Source organism: Microcaecilia unicolor, chromosome 2 (genome assembly GCF_901765095.1).
Source record: "Microcaecilia unicolor chromosome 2, aMicUni1.1, whole genome shotgun sequence".
NCBI classification, from domain to species: domain Eukaryota; kingdom Metazoa; phylum Chordata; class Amphibia; order Gymnophiona; family Siphonopidae; genus Microcaecilia; species Microcaecilia unicolor.
In genome coordinates, this window is record NC_044032.1 from 128,276,769 (window position 1) to 128,294,748 (window position 17,980).

The 17,980-nt window shown below is 42.3% G+C and overlaps 1 protein-coding gene across 1 annotated transcript in view; it reads left to right on the top strand.

The window, feature by feature from the left end:
• LOC115462290 (zinc finger protein 366-like) overlaps positions 1 to 17,980 on the top strand; it is a 132,348-nt gene that overhangs the window by 101,504 nt on the left and 12,864 nt on the right. Inside the window, exon 4 of the mRNA XM_030192300.1 lies at positions 15,250 to 15,424. Within this exon, the coding sequence (XP_030048160.1) occupies positions 15,250 to 15,424 (175 nt within the window). The remainder of the gene's footprint in view (positions 1 to 15,249; positions 15,425 to 17,980) is intronic.

The following is a 17,980-nucleotide window of genomic DNA, read 5'->3' on the forward strand; positions in this document are numbered from 1 at the left end:
GGAGGAACATGTATTTGAAAGAGGGCAGAGCTTAGGCGATACATAGGCAGGGGGGCTTCCACTTACATGCTTAGTGCACATAGGCGCCGACTTCGTGGGTGCTGTGGGTGCTCGAGCACCCCCAATATTTTCTAACCCACCATCACCTGAGCCAACCAGAACGAGTCGTCAGAAGCTCCGGTTCCAACCCCAGCTCGACTTGCCTGCCCTTTTCTCCCTCAACAGTCCTCCGTCCTCACCTTCCTGCCGCCCAGAATTTAAAACTCATTTTACCTCAGGTCGCGGCGGCAGTGAAAGGCAAGCAGGCTCGTCTTCAGCCTTCCCTTCTTTCTCAGCTCTGGTCCCGCCCTCATTTCCTGTTTCCGCAAGGGCTGGACCAGAGCTCAGAGAGAAGGGAAGGCTGAAGACGAGCCTGCTCGCCTTTCACTGCCACCACGACCTGAGGTAAAATGAGTTTTACATTCTGGGCAGCAGGAAGGCGAGGACAGAGGACTGTTGTGGGAGAAGAGGTCAGGCTGGGGTTGGAACTGAAACTCGGGGGGGGGGCTGAAAAGGGGCAGGTGGTATTTGGGGTGAGTTACTGGACATGGAGGGGATGGGAGGGGAGGGCAGGGGAGAGAGGAGAAATCGCTGGACATGGAAGAGAGGGTAGGGGAGAGGTAAAACTTGTTGGACATGGATGGAGGGAGGGAGGGGAGGGCAGGGGAGAGAGGAGAAATCGCTGGATGAGAGGGGAAAGAGGAGAAATCGCTGGACATGGAGGGGAGTGCAAGGGAAAGAGAGGAGAATTGCTGGATATGAATGGAGGAGAGGGCAGGGGACAGAGGAGACTTGCTGGACATGGATGGATGGAGGGGAGGGCAGGGGAGAGAGGAGAATTTGCTGGATATGGATGAGAGGGTAGGGTAGGGGAGAGAGGAGAATTGCTGGATATGAATGGAGGAGAGGGCAGTGGAGAGAGGAGATTTGCTGGATATGAATGGAGGAGAGGGCAGTGGAGAGAGGAGAATTGCTGGATATGAATGGAGGAGAGGGCAGGGGAGAGAGGAGAATTGCTGGATATGGATGGAGGAGAGGGCAGGGGACAGAGGAGACTTGCTGGACATGGATGGATGGAGGGGAGGGCAGGGGAGAGAGGAGAATTTGCTGGATATGGATGAGAGGGTAGGGTAGGGGAGAGAGGAGAATTGCTGGATATGAATGGAGGAGAGGGCAGTGGAGAGAGGAGAATTGCTGGATATGAATGGAGGAGAGGGCAGGGGAGAGAGGAGAATTGCTGGATATGGATGGAGGAGAGGGCAGGAAGAGAAGAGGGCAGGGACAGGAGAGTTGCTGGACATGGATGGAGGGGAGGGCAGAGGAGAGAGGAGAGTTGCTGGACATGGATGGAGGGAAGGGAAGACAGGAAGGAGATGCACATGAATGGAGGGAAGGAGATGCACATGAATGGAGGGAAAGGGAGAAAGGAGAAATGCTGGACGACATGGAGTGGAGGAAAGACAGAGGAAGTAGATGCACATGGAGGGGAGAGGAGAAATGCTGGACATGGATGGAGGGGAGGGAAGACAGAGGAGGAGATGCACATGGATGGAGGGGAGAGAGGAGAAATGCTGGACATGGATGGAGGGAGTAGAGGAAAAATGCTGGACATGGATGGAGGAGAGGGAAGAGAGAGGAAGGAGATGCATATGGATGGAGGGGAGGGAAGAAAGAGGAAGGAGATGCATACTGACTGAGATGAGGGAAAGGGAAAAGAGGAGAAAAATTACATATGGATGGAGAAAATAGATGCTGGATGGAAAGGGGGAAGAGAGGGGGCAAACGCTGGATGGAAAGAGGGAAGAGAGGGGCAGATGCTGGATGGAAAGGGGAGAGAGAGGGGGTAGATGCTGGATGGAAAGGGGGGGGGGGGGAGAGTTAAGATCAAGGAACAAAGAAACAAGAGACTGAGACCAACACAATTAGAAACTGTAAAGGGCCAGACAACAAAGGTAGAAAAAAATGAATTTTATTTTAGTATAAAATAGTGTGGTAGCTGTGTTAATAAATACTGAAAATGGAAATAAGTTAATATCTTTATTGGACTAATTTTAGTACATTTTTGACTAATGTTTGGAGACCAAACCCTCCTTTCCCATGTCAGAACAGAATACCACAACAGCAGTATACTGTCCTGACCTGAGGAAAGAGGTTTTGGCCTCTTAAAGCTGATTGAAAAATGTATTTAGTCCAATAAAATGATATTATCATGTTTTCCATTTTTTGTTTTATTTATATTTGTTAACTTATAGTATAATATTTGCACAATACAGGGGGACTGAGGGGCGGGACTGTTCAGGGAAGAAGTCCTGGTGCAGGTTGCAGGCAGCCTATAAGTGGCGCTGCCACTGCTCAGGTGCAGACTGCAGCAGATAGGCTGTTAAGGTACCGGGGTGGGGGGGGGGGGGGGGGGGGGGGGAATGCACCACCTGTAAAAAAAAAAAATTTTCAGCACCCCCAATCATTTTAAAAAGTTGGCTCCTATGGTAGTGCACATACTGAAAGTTACACAGGTACCTGCCACACTTAGGCACACACGCATACTCCAGCTCTATGACTAGAATAAGTACAAACTCCTGAATGTTAAGCGTGTATATACAGGTTATGCTAGTACTCCATAAAGGAAAGTAGGCACCTACTGCAAGCCCTCCAGACGCCTAATCCTAGGTGCTCTGTTATAGTCTCACTTTCAAAACACCTCACAGTGCCTGAACCAGGGGCGTAGCCAGACTTCGGCAGGAGGGGGCTCCAGAGCCTGAGGTGAGGGGGCACATTTAGCCCCCCTGATGCCGTCGACCCCCCCCCGCCATTGCTGACCCCCCCCGCAGCCACCACCACCAACAACTTTGACCCCCCCCCGCCGACAACCCTGCTGAGAGTCTCGACCCCCCTCCCGCCGCCAACCCTCCCTCGCAGTCGCCTACATTTGCTGGCGGGGGACCCCAACCCCTGCCAGCCGAGGTCCTCTTCTTCTGGCGCAAGGCTTCGTTCTGTTTCTGTGAGTCAGAAGAAGAGGACCTCAGCTGGCGGGGATTGGGGTCCCCCCCCAGCAAAGGTAGACAACGGCAAAGGCGGGGGAGGGTTGGTGGTGGGAGGGGGGGGTCGAGAGGGTCATTGGCAGGGGGTCCAGGGACAAATCTACGGGAGCCCAGGCCCCCGTGGCCACACGTAGCTACGCCACTGGCCTGAACATTCCAAGCTATAAATTCCATGTGTAAGATTCACAAAAATCCAATGGAGACTGCAATAGGCAAAGATTAACTATACAGGGATTTTTAACATTTGCCCATTTCCAAAACCATCTGTTTGCAACATTGTTGTTTATGTCAGATTTCAGCTGTCAGATAAATGTATGGAAAGGCAAGGAAGCCACAGAGGTGGAAGGAAGTGAAATACTATAGGTGAACAGTCAACAAAAAAAGTAGTGTGGCCAACATAACTCTTCCAAGGACCAAGGAGCCGATCTTAAAAAAACCTCTTTATTGTATCGAGGACTTGGACTCAACTTGACACGGCACCGTGTTTCGGCTGTCTGCCTGCTTCAGGAGTCTACAAGCAAATACATAAATAATTAAATAAAATTTACAACAGTTGATATAGCTGGAACACATACAACCTTAAAAACAAACGTAAGACACAGGAATCAAATAAAAGGTGTCGTGTATTGACAAAAGCAATGTTGATTAATAAAGACTTTGAAATACTAAAACTCAGATAAAAAAGATAGAATAAAAATTGTACATATGAGATTGTAAATATCATGTGATATATAAAATAAAATACATTGTGAAAAGGAACCATAGCATAAAGAATGGAACACTGCCAGAGTGAGATGGAAGGCTGTTTCTGGGATTTTTGTTGATATGCAGACTGTGTCATATCTTTGTGAATCTGAGAGCCATGAGCTTCAGCCATGAACGTTTGGAGATCACAAGGCTTATGTGTCTCTTTGCTTGGAGCATGTTTTCATTTTTTTAACTTGCTTTTGAAACATATTATGCACCTGAGATATGAAAGTATGGATAAAAGGTGTTGTATATTATGCATGTGGAGGATGTGTTAGCATGGATGACAATTAGTTAACAATATAAGTAAATATTTAGAGGGAAATTTAAAAAAAATCCCATCCTGCCTGACAATTGTGAATTGTTAGCCACTTTGCAAATTGGCAGAATAAAAAGGTGGCATGTAGGTATTCCTATTAAATTAAATTGCATGAAATAGATTACCCCTTCTAAATATTTATGGCAGAGTTGCTCTATATCACTTGCCATCAGTCATTAAATTTATTTATTTATTACTCCAATAGTATTACATGGCTAATCATGAAAAGTGTTCTACACAAGATACAACAGCTAGCAGAGCTATAACTTAGTCATGTGACTGGTTTGTTGTGAATCTTGGATTGGTCTCGCCAGTCATCTCCAGGCCCATAAATAGGAGGATTATCCTCGACTGCAAAGGAGTGAGGATAACAACGATTTCTCCTAAGAAAAACAGATGCATAAGTTTACCCACACTGTCCCTCCACTGTTCTCTCTAAGCTGAGTGGGAGTCCTCCATCTACAGTCCTGTCAGTGGGGTGGGGTGTGGGTGCTGTTTCACTATCAAGTTTTCGACAGTTAGGGACAAGAAAACACAACATTGAAACACCACCCCCTACTGGCAGCAATGCAGTTGGAGGTCCCCCCCGCTCAGCTTAGAAGGAACATTGTGACCTTCTCATTCTCTAACTTGGTGCCCAAATTTGTTCACCGATTACACAAGTAGATTTATAGAAGACTAGCATTTACCAGGTTAAGTGCACACTTATTTATTTATTGCATTTGTATCCCACATTTTCCCACCTCTTTGCAGGCTCAATGTGGCTTACAATACATCATGAATGGTGGAAATATATGAGAAAATAGACATTTAGTATTACAGAAGGATCTTGGGTAGCATGATAATGATAAAACATGATAATAGTGTAACAAGCAAATGTTATAAGACAATTATAAGACTTATATGTGTAAGGGCTAGATTCTATATATGGTGCCTGAAAATTCCGCTCAGAAAAAAAGTATGCCTAAATTTTAAAGAATAGGCTTAATTTCCGACTTAGAATATGTCGAGCGCCTCTTCACGCGACAAAATTTAGTTGTAGCCATTTACGCTATGCTTTACTTGGCGTAAATCTCGATGTCAAAATAAGGTGCAGAACAGGTGTATTCTATAACAACGTGCATAGATTTTAGAAACATCCATTCCCCGCCCCCTTTTCAACTACGTGACTTAGAATTTACGCACACCACGTTACAGAATAGACAGCAATTTGTGCGCATAAATGTTAATTAATGCCAATTAGTGCTGATAATTGCTTGTTAACATCCAATTAACAATGTTGATTAGCAAGTTAACCAATTAAGTTATGTACATTGTTATAGAATACTCTTCTATTTCCACGTGAAAATTAAGGTGCGATATATAGAATCTAGCAGTAAGTGCTATTCTATACATTACATGCACAGTGCACTCAGATGTAAATGCAAGGGGGTGTTCACAGGGGAGAGGTATGGGTGGGGCATAGGCAGGACAAACATCGACATACATAACTTATAGAATACTGTAAATTACAGGTGTAAGGCCACGTTTAGGTGTGCCCACTTACACCTGATTTTGGCATTGTGTAAGTGGGCATGCCTAAATGTTGGCAGGAAATATGATAGAGGTCTATAAAATACTGAGTGGAGTGGAGTGGAATGGGTAGATGTGAATCGTTTGTTTACTCTTTCCAATAATATTAGAGCTAGGGGACACACAATGAAGCTACTAAGTAGTAAATTAAAAAAAAAACCAGAGAAAATATTTCGTCACTCAACGTGTAATCAAACTTTGGAATTCGTTGCCAGGGAATGTGGTAAATGCTGTTAGCTTAGCAGGGTTTAAAAAAAGTTTGGCTATTTCCTCAAAGAAATGTTCATAAACCATTATTAAGATGGACTTGGGAAAATCCACTGCTTATTCCTAAAATATTATTGACACTATAAAAGTGGCCTCACTCAGGTATAGACTTATATCACAAAAAGTGGCACTGAGAGTATAAAGATGAGTAACCTTACAATAAGAGCTGTTGTAATAACTAGGTGGATTAGAGTCTCATACCTTGCACGTGATTATTCACATCACACCCAATGGTGCATCACTTTTACGTGCCCATTTACTAATCATTGACTCAACCTCCACCGCCCCATAGTTACCATTACATTCAGCCCCGTTAGTTCACGATTATTACGGCTGAATGATGTAAGAAACTTGTGACTTGAAAGCACTCAATGCAAAATATAACATATAATCAGCACTTAGCTTGTGCCGGCTGGCGAACTCTTACACCCCGACAGGTCCACGTTTCGTTAATCTTTTTCAAGGGGGAGTAACGCCGCATCTAGCAACAAAAAAAGTATAGTCACATCTATAATTTATGTAATCTTCAACAATACTCACTTAAAACACTTTTACTCAATTTTTCTACATTGTTAGCATGCCCCTGGCTTACCGAATTTCAGCATAACTTAGCTTAGCTGTGTGTGCTCAACCGCTTCTCTCAATGAAAAATGGCGCTCAGCGTTCTTATTAATGCTTTCAACCGGAAACAGCTGTCTACTAACCCTCCCCCCAGGATGCGTGACTATAATAGAAGAGTGTTGCAACGTGAAACCTTTTGGACTTTCACCTTAAATACCATTGAACCTTATGGTTTGAACACTTACTCACAGTGGGGCTGTTTTTTCTGATGGTCTGACAGATTGCTAATATAACTTGTGACGCATCCTGGGGGGAGGGTTAGTAGACAGCTGTTTCCGGTTGAAAGCATTAATAAGAACACTGAGCGTCATTTTTCATTGTGAGAAGCGGTTGAGCACACACAGCTAAGCTAAGTTATGCTATGTAGAAAAATTGAGTAAAAGTGTTTTAAGTGAGTATTGTTGAAGATTACATAAATTATAGATGTGACTATACTTTTTTTGTTGCTAGATGCGGTGTTACTCCCCCTTGAAAAAGATTAACGAAACGGGGACCTGTCGGGGTGTAAGAGTTCGCCAGCCGGCACAAGCTAAGTGCTGATTATATGTTATATTTTGCATTGAGTGCTTTCAAGTCACAAGTTTCTTACATCATTCAGCCGTAATAATCGTGAACTAACGGGGCTGAATGTAATGGTAACTATGGGCCGGTGGAGGTTGAGTCAATGATTAGTAAATGGGCACGTAAAAGTGATGCACCATTGGGTGTGATGTGAATAATCATGTGCAAGGTATGAGACTCTAATCCACCTAGTTATTACAACAGCTCTTATTGTAAGGTTACTCATCTTTATACACTCAGTGCCACTTTTTGTGATATTCCTAAAATAAGCAGCATACAATCTATGTTACTGTTCTGGGATCTTGCCAGGTACTTGTGACCTGGATTGGCTACTGTTAGAAACAGGATATTGGGCTTGATGAACCTTTGGTCTGTCCCAGCATGGCAACACTTATGTTCTTATGTAATGTTGGCACCAAGATACCATTATAGAATTAGCAGTCAGCATGCTGCATCTAGGCGCCTAACTTGAGGTGCCCAGTTAAAGAATAGATCCCAGTAGGAGGACAAAACCAGGACCAATTCCTTCATGACATGTAGACATTTGATAGCACCAAGCCTGAGTGTCCCTGACAGTTCAACATCACTTTTATTCTTGATCTATAGTTATGTAACAACACTAACGCCTTGCGGTTCTATGTAAGCCACACTGAGCCTGCAAATAGGTGGGAAAATGTGGGATAGAAATGTTACAAATAAATAAAATAAATAACTTTAAGTTATCATGGACAAGCATGCCAGTATCTTGTGTTCTCGGATTTCCACTGTTCATTTCTTTAGGCAAAACAAGATTACCGTTTGCAGAATTCATTATGATGCCAATTTAGAATAAAAAGGTCTTGATGCCACTTTCTAATGACCGTAAGCCAGTATGAAGGACTCTTGGTCTTGTCCAGTGGACTTAACTGGTGTTCAGAGGGTTAAGGCAATGACCAGATAGCAGCCTTTTGGCAAAAGATTGCCCCTCATCAGAAGGAAGGATATAGCTGCATAAGCTCCCGACTTAACAATGGCTCACATATCCCTGAGGGACAGCCTGCAAACAGATTTCATCTTGCTTTCTCTTGTACTTTTCAAAGCTTCCTGTTTTCTCACGGCCCTTTTGCACAGTTTACAGTCTCTTGTTCTTTCTCTCTCTCTCTGTGTTTGAGGAAAGGAACACCCTTCTTATTCGAAAAAAATAATAAAAGAAGGCAAGGGAAGGACAGCACAGCAGTGGCCTTTGTGCCTCACTGCAGGCTTCAGTCTTCTTCTGTTTCTCACAAGAAAATCAAAGCAAAAGGAAAAAGACCTTACAGTACACACTGACCTGCATGGAGCATAATCTACAGCAAATCAGGTTCTTATCTATAACAATCACAAGAACACAGGCATTGCAGGCCTTTTCATCCTTATCAAGCACAGTTGTTGGAACACATGTTACTAGTTAAAAATGGTTTTATCTACTAATTATCTACAAAGGGCACATGTTAAATTTTGCCCCATGTGCAAAATGGACTACTGTGAGTGGTAACCCCCCTTAACACAGTTAAGCAGAAAACAAATAACAAGGGTGAGCTAAATTTAACATGGTGACATTTGTAAAACATGCAAATACCATGGCATTTAGCTCATTAGTCATTTCCACCCACAGAATTTATAAAATTACAATAAATTTATTACTAGCATATTCCAGAGTAAATTTATCACCATATTTGGAAGCGTAGGTAAGGTGCACCAACTTGGTCAGTGTGCTAGACATTTGTACTGCTATGGATTTACAGCCTGCTTCACTAACACAGACTACTCATAAGTACATAAGTATTGCCATACTGGGAAAGACCAAAGATCCATCGAGCCCAGCATCCAGTTTTCAACAGTGGCCAACCAGGTCACAAATACCCGGCAAGATCCCAAAAATGTACAAAACATTTTATACTGCTTATCCCAGAAATAGTGGATTTTCCCCAAGTCCATTTAATAACGGTCTATGGACTTTTCCTTTAGGAAGCCGTCCAAACCTTTTTAAAACTCCGCTAAGCTAACCGCCTTTACCACATTCTCTGGCAACGAATTCCAGAGTTTAATTACACGTTGAGTGAAGAAACATTTTCTCTGATTCGTTTTAAATGTACTACATTGTAGCTTCATCGCCTGCCCCCTAGTCCTAGTATTTTTGGAAAGCGTGAACAGACGCTTCACATCTACCCGTTCAACTCCACTCAATATTTTATAAACCTCTATCATATCTCCCCTCAGCTGCCTGTTCTCCAATAATTACTGTGGATTCTTTTGAATTCGTATTAGGTAAATGAGACCTTTATTAGAGGTGCTAAAATCTATAATGATTAAGATATATACAATGATTAAGACATATACAATGATTAGCTATATACACACACAATGATTAGCTATATAACTAAAAAGAAGCAATACCTATCTATAAACAATCATTACATCACTGGTCTCTACATCTAAGCAATGCTAAGAGTTCCTTGACCAGGAAAAGAAGCAATAATACACTATATACAATCCACTGGTCCTTACATCATCCAGGCTCTTATCATCAGCTGGGGGGGGGGGGGGGGGGTGGGGGGCCTGTTCAAAGCGAAAGCCAGGAGCTTCTTTGACCAGGAAACAAGGTTCTCTGCGCAGTTCGTACGTTATTCATAGATGAGCTCCCAATTTCATTGAAAGAAACTCCCCTTTTTATTAGGCTTAGAACTCATGTTCAGAGCTACGGAATATTACAGATTGCTTGAGAATACGTAAACAAACCATACTGTGGGAATGTGGTCACATGTTTCCAAATCCAGGTGGCCAATCTGAACTCGAAAACAAGTTCCATCTTTCCCTTCACATAACAAATTAATTAGAGCTACATTCCAACTTATTTTCACACAATCAAAGTTAAAAAATCATTTTTAAACAAAATTACTTATCACAAATACAGACCCCTCAGTGCACTTGTTGGTCAAGGCAGATAGAGTTGAAAAGCAATCTCTAAAATCCTTTTTATTACAACGTTACAATGGAGAAAGGCAGTGTTCTGGGCCTTCATTCTGAAAGGAAATCCACTAAAGTCTTGACCAAATCCCTGGCCCTTTCCAACTTTTACCCCCCAAACTGATGATCCTCATTCCCTATATCTGCATTCCCCCAAAATAAAGGAAGGTCCCTGATCTCACATCTCACGTGAAGAAAGGCCCATGATTCTTTCATCTGCCAACACACACACATCTTTCCAGTTTGTAGTAAATAAAGGAAAGCCCACCCCTTTTTCTATTTGTATCCCGTGTAGATTCCGTTTCAGTAATCTGCATGTCTTAGGACCATTGATTATATTAGGTTTCAAAAGGTTTCCCTTGGGAAGAAAGGTTTTAGTCGTTTGAGCTTCCACATTGCATAGAACATTTTCTTTATCTCAGAGTTTACTTGGCTCTCGAGAGTAAGGTTGTGGTTGAGTGTGACGCCGAGTATTTTCAAGCTGTCTGAGGTAGGGAGGGTGTGTCCTGGGGTAGTTATAGTTGTGGGTTTGTATTTGTTATGTTGAGAAGTGAGGATGAGGCAGTGTGTTTTTTCAGTGTTCAGTTTCAGTTGGAATGAGTTTGCCCAGGAGTCCATAATGTTCAGGCCATCGTTGATTTTATTAGTTATTTCTTTCAGGTCATGTCTGAAGGGGATGTAGATTGTAACATCATTTGCGTAAATGAACGGGTTGAGGCCTCAATTGGATAGGGACTGTGCCAGTGGAATCATCATCAGTGGATCAGTGGAGGAGTGGCCTAGTGGTTAGAGTGGTGGACTTTGGTCCTGGGGAACTGGGTTCAGTTCCCACTGCAGGTACAGGCAGCTCCTTGTGACTCTGGGCAAGTCACTTAACCCTCCATTGCCCCAGGTACAAATAAGTACCTGTATATAATATGTAAGCCAGAAAGCGTGGGATACAAATGTAATAAAATAAAATCATGTTGAAGAGTATTGGTGATAATGGTGATCCTTGAGGTACTCCACATACTGCTTTCCACAGTGGTGATATGTTTGAGTTTGATTTAACTTGATAAGTTCTGGTGGTTAGAAAAACTTTAATCCAATTAAGTACGTTTCCTTCAATCCCGAAGTGGCTAAGTAGTCTTAGTAGTATATTGTGGTTTACCATGTCAAATGCACTCGACATGTTGAACTGGAGGAGGAGTATGCTTTTACCTATGGCTATCTCCTGCTTGAATTTGGCCAGGAGGGTGACTAGTACAGTTTTGGTACTTTGGTAGGAGCGGAATCCTGATTGTGAATTATGTAGTATTGAGAACTTGTCCAGGTATTTCTTCAGCTGTTTAGTCAACATACTGTCCATCATTTTTACTACTAATGGGATAGACACAACTGGGCTTTAGTTGGTGAGATCGTTTGTGCTTTTCTTGGCGTCTTTTGGTATTGGGGTGAGTAGGATGTTGCCATATTCCTCAGGGAAGGGACCTTGTTGTAACATGAAATTTAGGAGGGATGTGAGGACTAATATGAAGCGATCGGGGGCGGATTTTAGTAGATAACTGGGGCATGTATCCAGTTTGCAGTGGGTCTTGGCAAACCAGTGAGTCACTTGTGTAACTGATTCGGTGTTGATGAGATTAAATACTGTCCAGATACGGTCAGCTGGGTATCCGTCGGAGGTTAGGTCCAGTTCATTGAGGAAGTTTTCGATGTTAGTGTTGTGATGAGGAAGTGTGCTGCGTAGTTTTATTATTTTTTCGTTGAACTAGTTAGCAAGTTTGTCTGCGGGTGGGATGTCTGTGTTGGTTGTGGTGATAGGGGTGGTGTCCAGTAACTTATTTATGAGTTGGAATAGTTTCTTCATATCTTTGTAATCCGGTCCTAGTTTGGCTTTGTAGTAGGAGCTTTTGGTTTGTTTTATTGCATATTTGTATTTCCTATGCGTTGAGTGTATGTTCGTCTTTTATTTTTCTTCATGCTTGTTCAAGTTTCCTGGATTGTGTTTTGAGTTTTTTTAGTTCGTCATTGAACCATGGTATTGTATTCTGTCTTTTTGATATTCTTGTTTTTAAGGGTGCTATTTTGTTTAATACGCTGCTACATCTGTCATCCCAGCAGTTAAGAGTCCATTCGTGTTGTCCATTCGTTGTCGTATATCTGTTGCCAGAATACTTGTGGATCTATTTGCCCTCTTGTAGTGTAGGTTGTATGTTCTGGTTTGCGGTTTGAACCCTTCTTCCGCCAGTTTAAAGTTAGGTTCAATTTGTAATGATCGGTCCAAGGTGTTGCTGTCCATTTGATGTCTGTCATTAATAGGTTGTGATCTGTGGACAATTTATGTGATAGGAGGTCCAATGTGTGTGACCCTTGATATGGGTTGGTTGCATGTGAGGCCATTTGAGATCTGAGGACTGTAGAAATTCTTTACATTTTTGTACGTTGGTGGAGTTGGGGTCCTCTAGGTGAAGGTTAATGTCACCTAGTATTAGTGTGTTGGAGTTGTTTACACAATTGTTTGATATGAAGTCTGTGAAAATGGGCTGGGTTTCATTTCGGTTGCTAGGTGGTCTGTAGAACAGGACACAGTTCAGGTGATCGATCAGGGCATTGTTATGGATTCTAAATGAGACAATTTCTAGTTGGGGTGTTATGGAGTCCGTGATGGTTTCGATGGTGAATTGTTCTCGGTAGATTAATGCTATGCCCCCGCCTCTCTTTTCTAGTCTGGTCCGATGAGTGATTTTGTAGCCCGGAGGGCATAGTTCAAGGATTACGGGGTCCTTTTGGTTATGAATCCATGTTTCATTGATAAGGATAAGATCGAGGTTTTCTGAAGTAATCCAGTCTGATATTTAAAAAAATATAGGCACAGCTGTGCAAAGGACTTCGAGTCAGTTATTAAAAAAATACAGCTTTTAATTGTGTATCTTGTGCTCAAGGCCTTAATTTCCTGCAATATCTGAAAGGACAAAAGCTTAAAGAAAAATTATGCAGGGTCTGGTCAAGTTTTGCTACTTAGTGCTGGATTTGGAGGAAAACATTGTATAGGATGACTCGGTAGCAGGGGCGGACTGACAGTGATGTGGGCCCCTAACCATCTATCAAAAATGATTAAACTAGATGAAAACTAGGGGAAAGTGGGCCTCCCCACTGTTGTGGGCCCTTAGGCACTGCTCTATTGTCCCAATGGTCAGTCTGCCCCTGCTAGGTAGGAACATGAGGGGTCCTTTTACGAAGGCGCACTAGCGTTTTTAGAGCGCGCTAAAAATAAGGATGCGTCAAATGCTAGAGACACCCATAGGAATATATGGATGTCTCTAGCATTTAGCCTGTTTTAAAACATAGCATGCACTAAAAACACTAGCGCTACTTTGTAAAAGACCCCTTGAATGTCTAGTTACATGTGTTTAGAAAGCCCTATGAGGTTAATATTCAAAAGTATTTATGTGGTTGGGGCAGTGACCGCTGCAAAAGTGCTCTTAATTAAAAAAATTCTTGGGAGCTGACTAAATAATTTTGGATATACAAATTGTTATACAGTCAAAGTTAGCCATCCAAAAGGGGGCAGGTTAGGGTGATCTGGGAGCAACAATATTCACTATTTAAACATTTGAATTAAAAGTCTAGGAGGGCTGCACAAATGTTTAGTAAAAGACTTGATATCCTGTTGTTACTGTGCACAGAACGCAGCAGCTCACAATAAAATACAAATTACATAAAGAAAGAAAGGAACTCCAACCGAGTGTAAGAAAGAATAGGATCAAACAAACAGACAGAGATAATGATAAGACCAAACATTCAGCACCCCGGTTGTCGATTGATTTTTTACTATTTCACAAAATACACTCTATGAAGTTACATAGAAATACTTTTAAAACAGATAGGAGGAAATAATTTTTCACTCGACAAATAGTTAAGCTCTGGAACTCATTGCCGGAGGATGTGGTAACAGCGGTTAGTGTATCTGGGTTTGGACAAGTTCCTGGAGGAAAAGTCCACAGTCTTGCATTGAGACAGACATGGGGAAGCCACTGCTTGCTCTGGGATTGGTAGCATGGGATATTGCTACTATTTGGGATTCAGGTATTTGTGACCTGGATTAGCCACTGTTGGAAGAAGAATACTGGGCTAGATGGACCATTGGTCTGACCCAGTACAGCTATTCTTATGTTCTTATGACAAGCCAGCGGCTCAAGGTCAGGGGTGCCAAAAGCCAATTGGAAAAAATGGGGTTTTAAAAAAACCTTCAATTTAGGAAAAGACAATTCAGACCTAGTATGGGTGGCAAATTATTCCAAAGAAAATGGGATTTAAAAAAACGGCAGGTTTACAAGTAGACTCATGAGCAGATTTAGGAGGAGGGAACACAGTATGCGAGAGGTGGTGTATGGAATTGTTAGAGAGGAAAGATGGGGAACCTAGGTGAAGGACTTTGTGGGTAAGACAAAGAACCTTAAATCAACATCTATATTGAAAGGATAACCAATGGTCCTGTTGTTTTGCATTACATAAGAACCTGACAGCAGAATTCTGAAGAGTTTGAAGATGATGGAGCAAATAAGAGGAAATTGCACAATAAATTGACTGCATGGTATTCTGTAAACCTGGGCACCCAACTCCCATAGTGGAGGAGTAGCCTAGTAGTTAGTGCAGAGGGTTAGATTCCCACTACAGCTCCTTGTGACTCTGGGTAAGTCACTTAACCCTCCTTTGCCCCAAGTACAACGCTTAGATTATGAGCCCACTAGGGACAGAACATGGACCTGTATATAATAATAGTTAACTGCTTTAATCATACCATAGAAAGGTGGTATTGCAAACTCCATTACCCCAAATGGGGTCAGGGACTTTCTAAAATAATACATGCAAAATTATATAATTCTGGGGCTTTGCAGGCCACTGTCCTTGTGCCCAAAGTAAGCACAGGAATCCCCACCAGGTGCTACTCTAAAGAGACCCCCTGTTATAAACGCAAGCCCATACATGTCCAATTGATAATTTTTTTATATCAAAGTCCAATGTATGGTGGTTTCTGATCTGCAAATGGACATCCATTTTTACACTTTTGTTAGAATATCACAGGGTTACTCATTTTTCTCTCTTTGTTTTTGACAGCTGTGTGGAAAGGAATTTAACAGAATGCACAATTTAATGGGTCATATGCACTTGCACTCAGACAGCAAACCATTCAAGTGTCTCTACTGTCCCAGCAAATTCACCTTGAAGGGAAATCTTACAAGGCACATGAAAGTCAAACATGGCATTATGGAAAGAGGATTTAGTTCCAAAGGTAAGAATAATTAACCTGACTGTCCAGGAATTCAAATCAGTGCCAATCCGTAAGGTAAATAGCTTCCTTTGCATATCACAGTAATGTAAATGTAACCTTGGTCTCATGCACAATTCCTGGGCAACAGCAAAGCTCTCGGATCAGGTATCTGAGACCAGAGTCACAAACAACAGTTCTGCTTTACTGAGCTGGGTGCAGGCTGGGGCCAGGCTTGATTATTTACTCTTGTAGACTTTGAGCAAATTGACGTCACTCACACTCTGAAGAAACTCTTTACTCTACAACTTGTATTAAATGCAATAACTTTACTGCAACACTGCCACAGGCAGATATCCAAACTACATCTACTCGCTTAACAAACAGTCCACGTTATCGATAAAGACATTAACAGCAGTCTCTGTCATTAGTAGAGGCATTGGTAACAGTCTTTGTATTGGTAACAGTCTTGTGGTAGAGGTCTTAATAACTGAGTTGATATTCACTTGAAAAAAATCTTAGAGTATTTGCATATTTATAAATCTCTCTCAGTGTGCAGCAGCGGCTAAGAAAGCAAATAGAATGTTAGGTATTATTAGGAAAAGAATGGAAAGCAAAAATGAGAATGTTATAATGCATTTGTATCGCTCCATGGTGCGACTGCACCTTGAATACTGTGTGCCATCCTGGTCACCGCATCTCACAAAAAGATATAATGGAATTAGAAAAGGTACAGAGAAGGGCAATGAAAAGGATAAAGGGGATGGGACGACTTCCCTATGAGGAAAGGCTAAAGCAGCCAGGCTTTTCAACTTGGAGAAGAGAGAGTTGAGGGGAGATATGATAAAGGTCTATAAAATAATGAGTGGAATGGAATGGGTGGACGTGAATGACTTGTTTACTTTTTACAAAAATAATAGGACTAGGGGCATGCAATGAAGCTACTAAGTAGTAAATTTAAAACTAATTGGAGACATGAGAAGCAACTGCTTGCCCTGGGATTTGTAGTAGGAAGTGTTGCCACAATTTGGGTTTCTGCCAGGTACTTGTGACCTGGCTTGGCCACTGTTTGGAAAACAGGATACTGGGCTAGATGGACCACTGGTCTGACCCGGTATGGCTACTCTTATGTTCTTATGTAAAATATTTCTTCACTCAACATGTAATTAAAATCTGGAATTCAATGCCAGAGAATGTGGTAAAAACAGTTAGCTTAGCAGGGTTTTAAAAAGGTTTGGATAACTTCCTAAGAGAAAAGTCCATATGCCATTATCAAAATGGACTTGGGGGGAAATCCACTGCTTATTTCTAGGATAAGCATCATAAAATCTATTTTACTGTTTTGGGATCTTGCCAGGTACTTGTAACCTGGATTGGCCACTGTTGAAAATAGGAGACTGGGCTTGATGGACCTTTGGTCTGTCCCAGTATGGCAACACTTATATTCTTATCCTTTCTGGCAGAACAATCCAAGGCTGTGGCTTCCTACTTCTTCTGTGGCAAGCATCCCACTGGGCATTTTCCCAGCCACTGGACCCACTCAGGATTGGACCGCCTTGTCAGTTTTTTTTTACCTCCAGAGGTGCACTTCTCTGAGCTGATGCCTCTGGCACTGAACAGGCTTCTTTCTGCTCTGCTCCCAGGGTGGGGGTGGGGTTACCCTTTCTACTCTCCTGGAGCTCTCTTCTCAGCTACTGCTCTTGTGAGCAGAATCTACCTCTTGATTCAGCCTTAAGTTATTGGGCCTGACCAGGATGCTTCCTGTCCTCATGGGTCCTGGTTGGGGTGAAGGCAACCAAGGATCGTATGATCTCTAATACTACAACAACATCCAAACCCCTCATATGACATCCCTTGTCACTTAACTCCCAATATCTCCATTTCAGCTGGGTTCTTCACCCTCCCACTTCACCTTGAAGACCCTAACTCTACCAACGCACGAGATTGCAAGGACTTCCTTCACCTATATGGCTTTACATGGCCAAACATGCAAACAACCCACGTGAAGGGTCACACACTCGACCTCATCTCATACAAATTGTCCACTGATCAGAACCTAACCATAACACAAACTAGTTGGACAGAAACACCATGGACTGACCATTACAAACTAAGCCTAGCCCTAAAATGGCGAAAAAGGGGTTCTCCCCACACACGAGAACACACAACTTATACCACGAGAGAATAAATAGACCCGGATACTTTCTGGCAATAGATATACAACAACGATTGGACAGCACAAACGGAATCCATATATTACCTCTCAGAATGGGACAAAAGATGCAGACACATACTAGACGAAATAGCAACCTTACAAATAAGAACTTCACGTAGACACAACTCGATACCATGGTTCAATGAAGAACTGAAAAAACTAAAAACACAATCTAGGAAACTGGAACGCGCATGGAAAAAAATAAAAGACGAACAAACACTCAACACATGGAAACAACTTCAAAGAAAATATAAATACGCAATAAAACAGACCAAAAGGTCGTACTACAAAACTAAAATTGGGCCGGACTACAAAAACACGAAAAAACTATACCATCTCGTGAACAAACTACTAGACACAACACC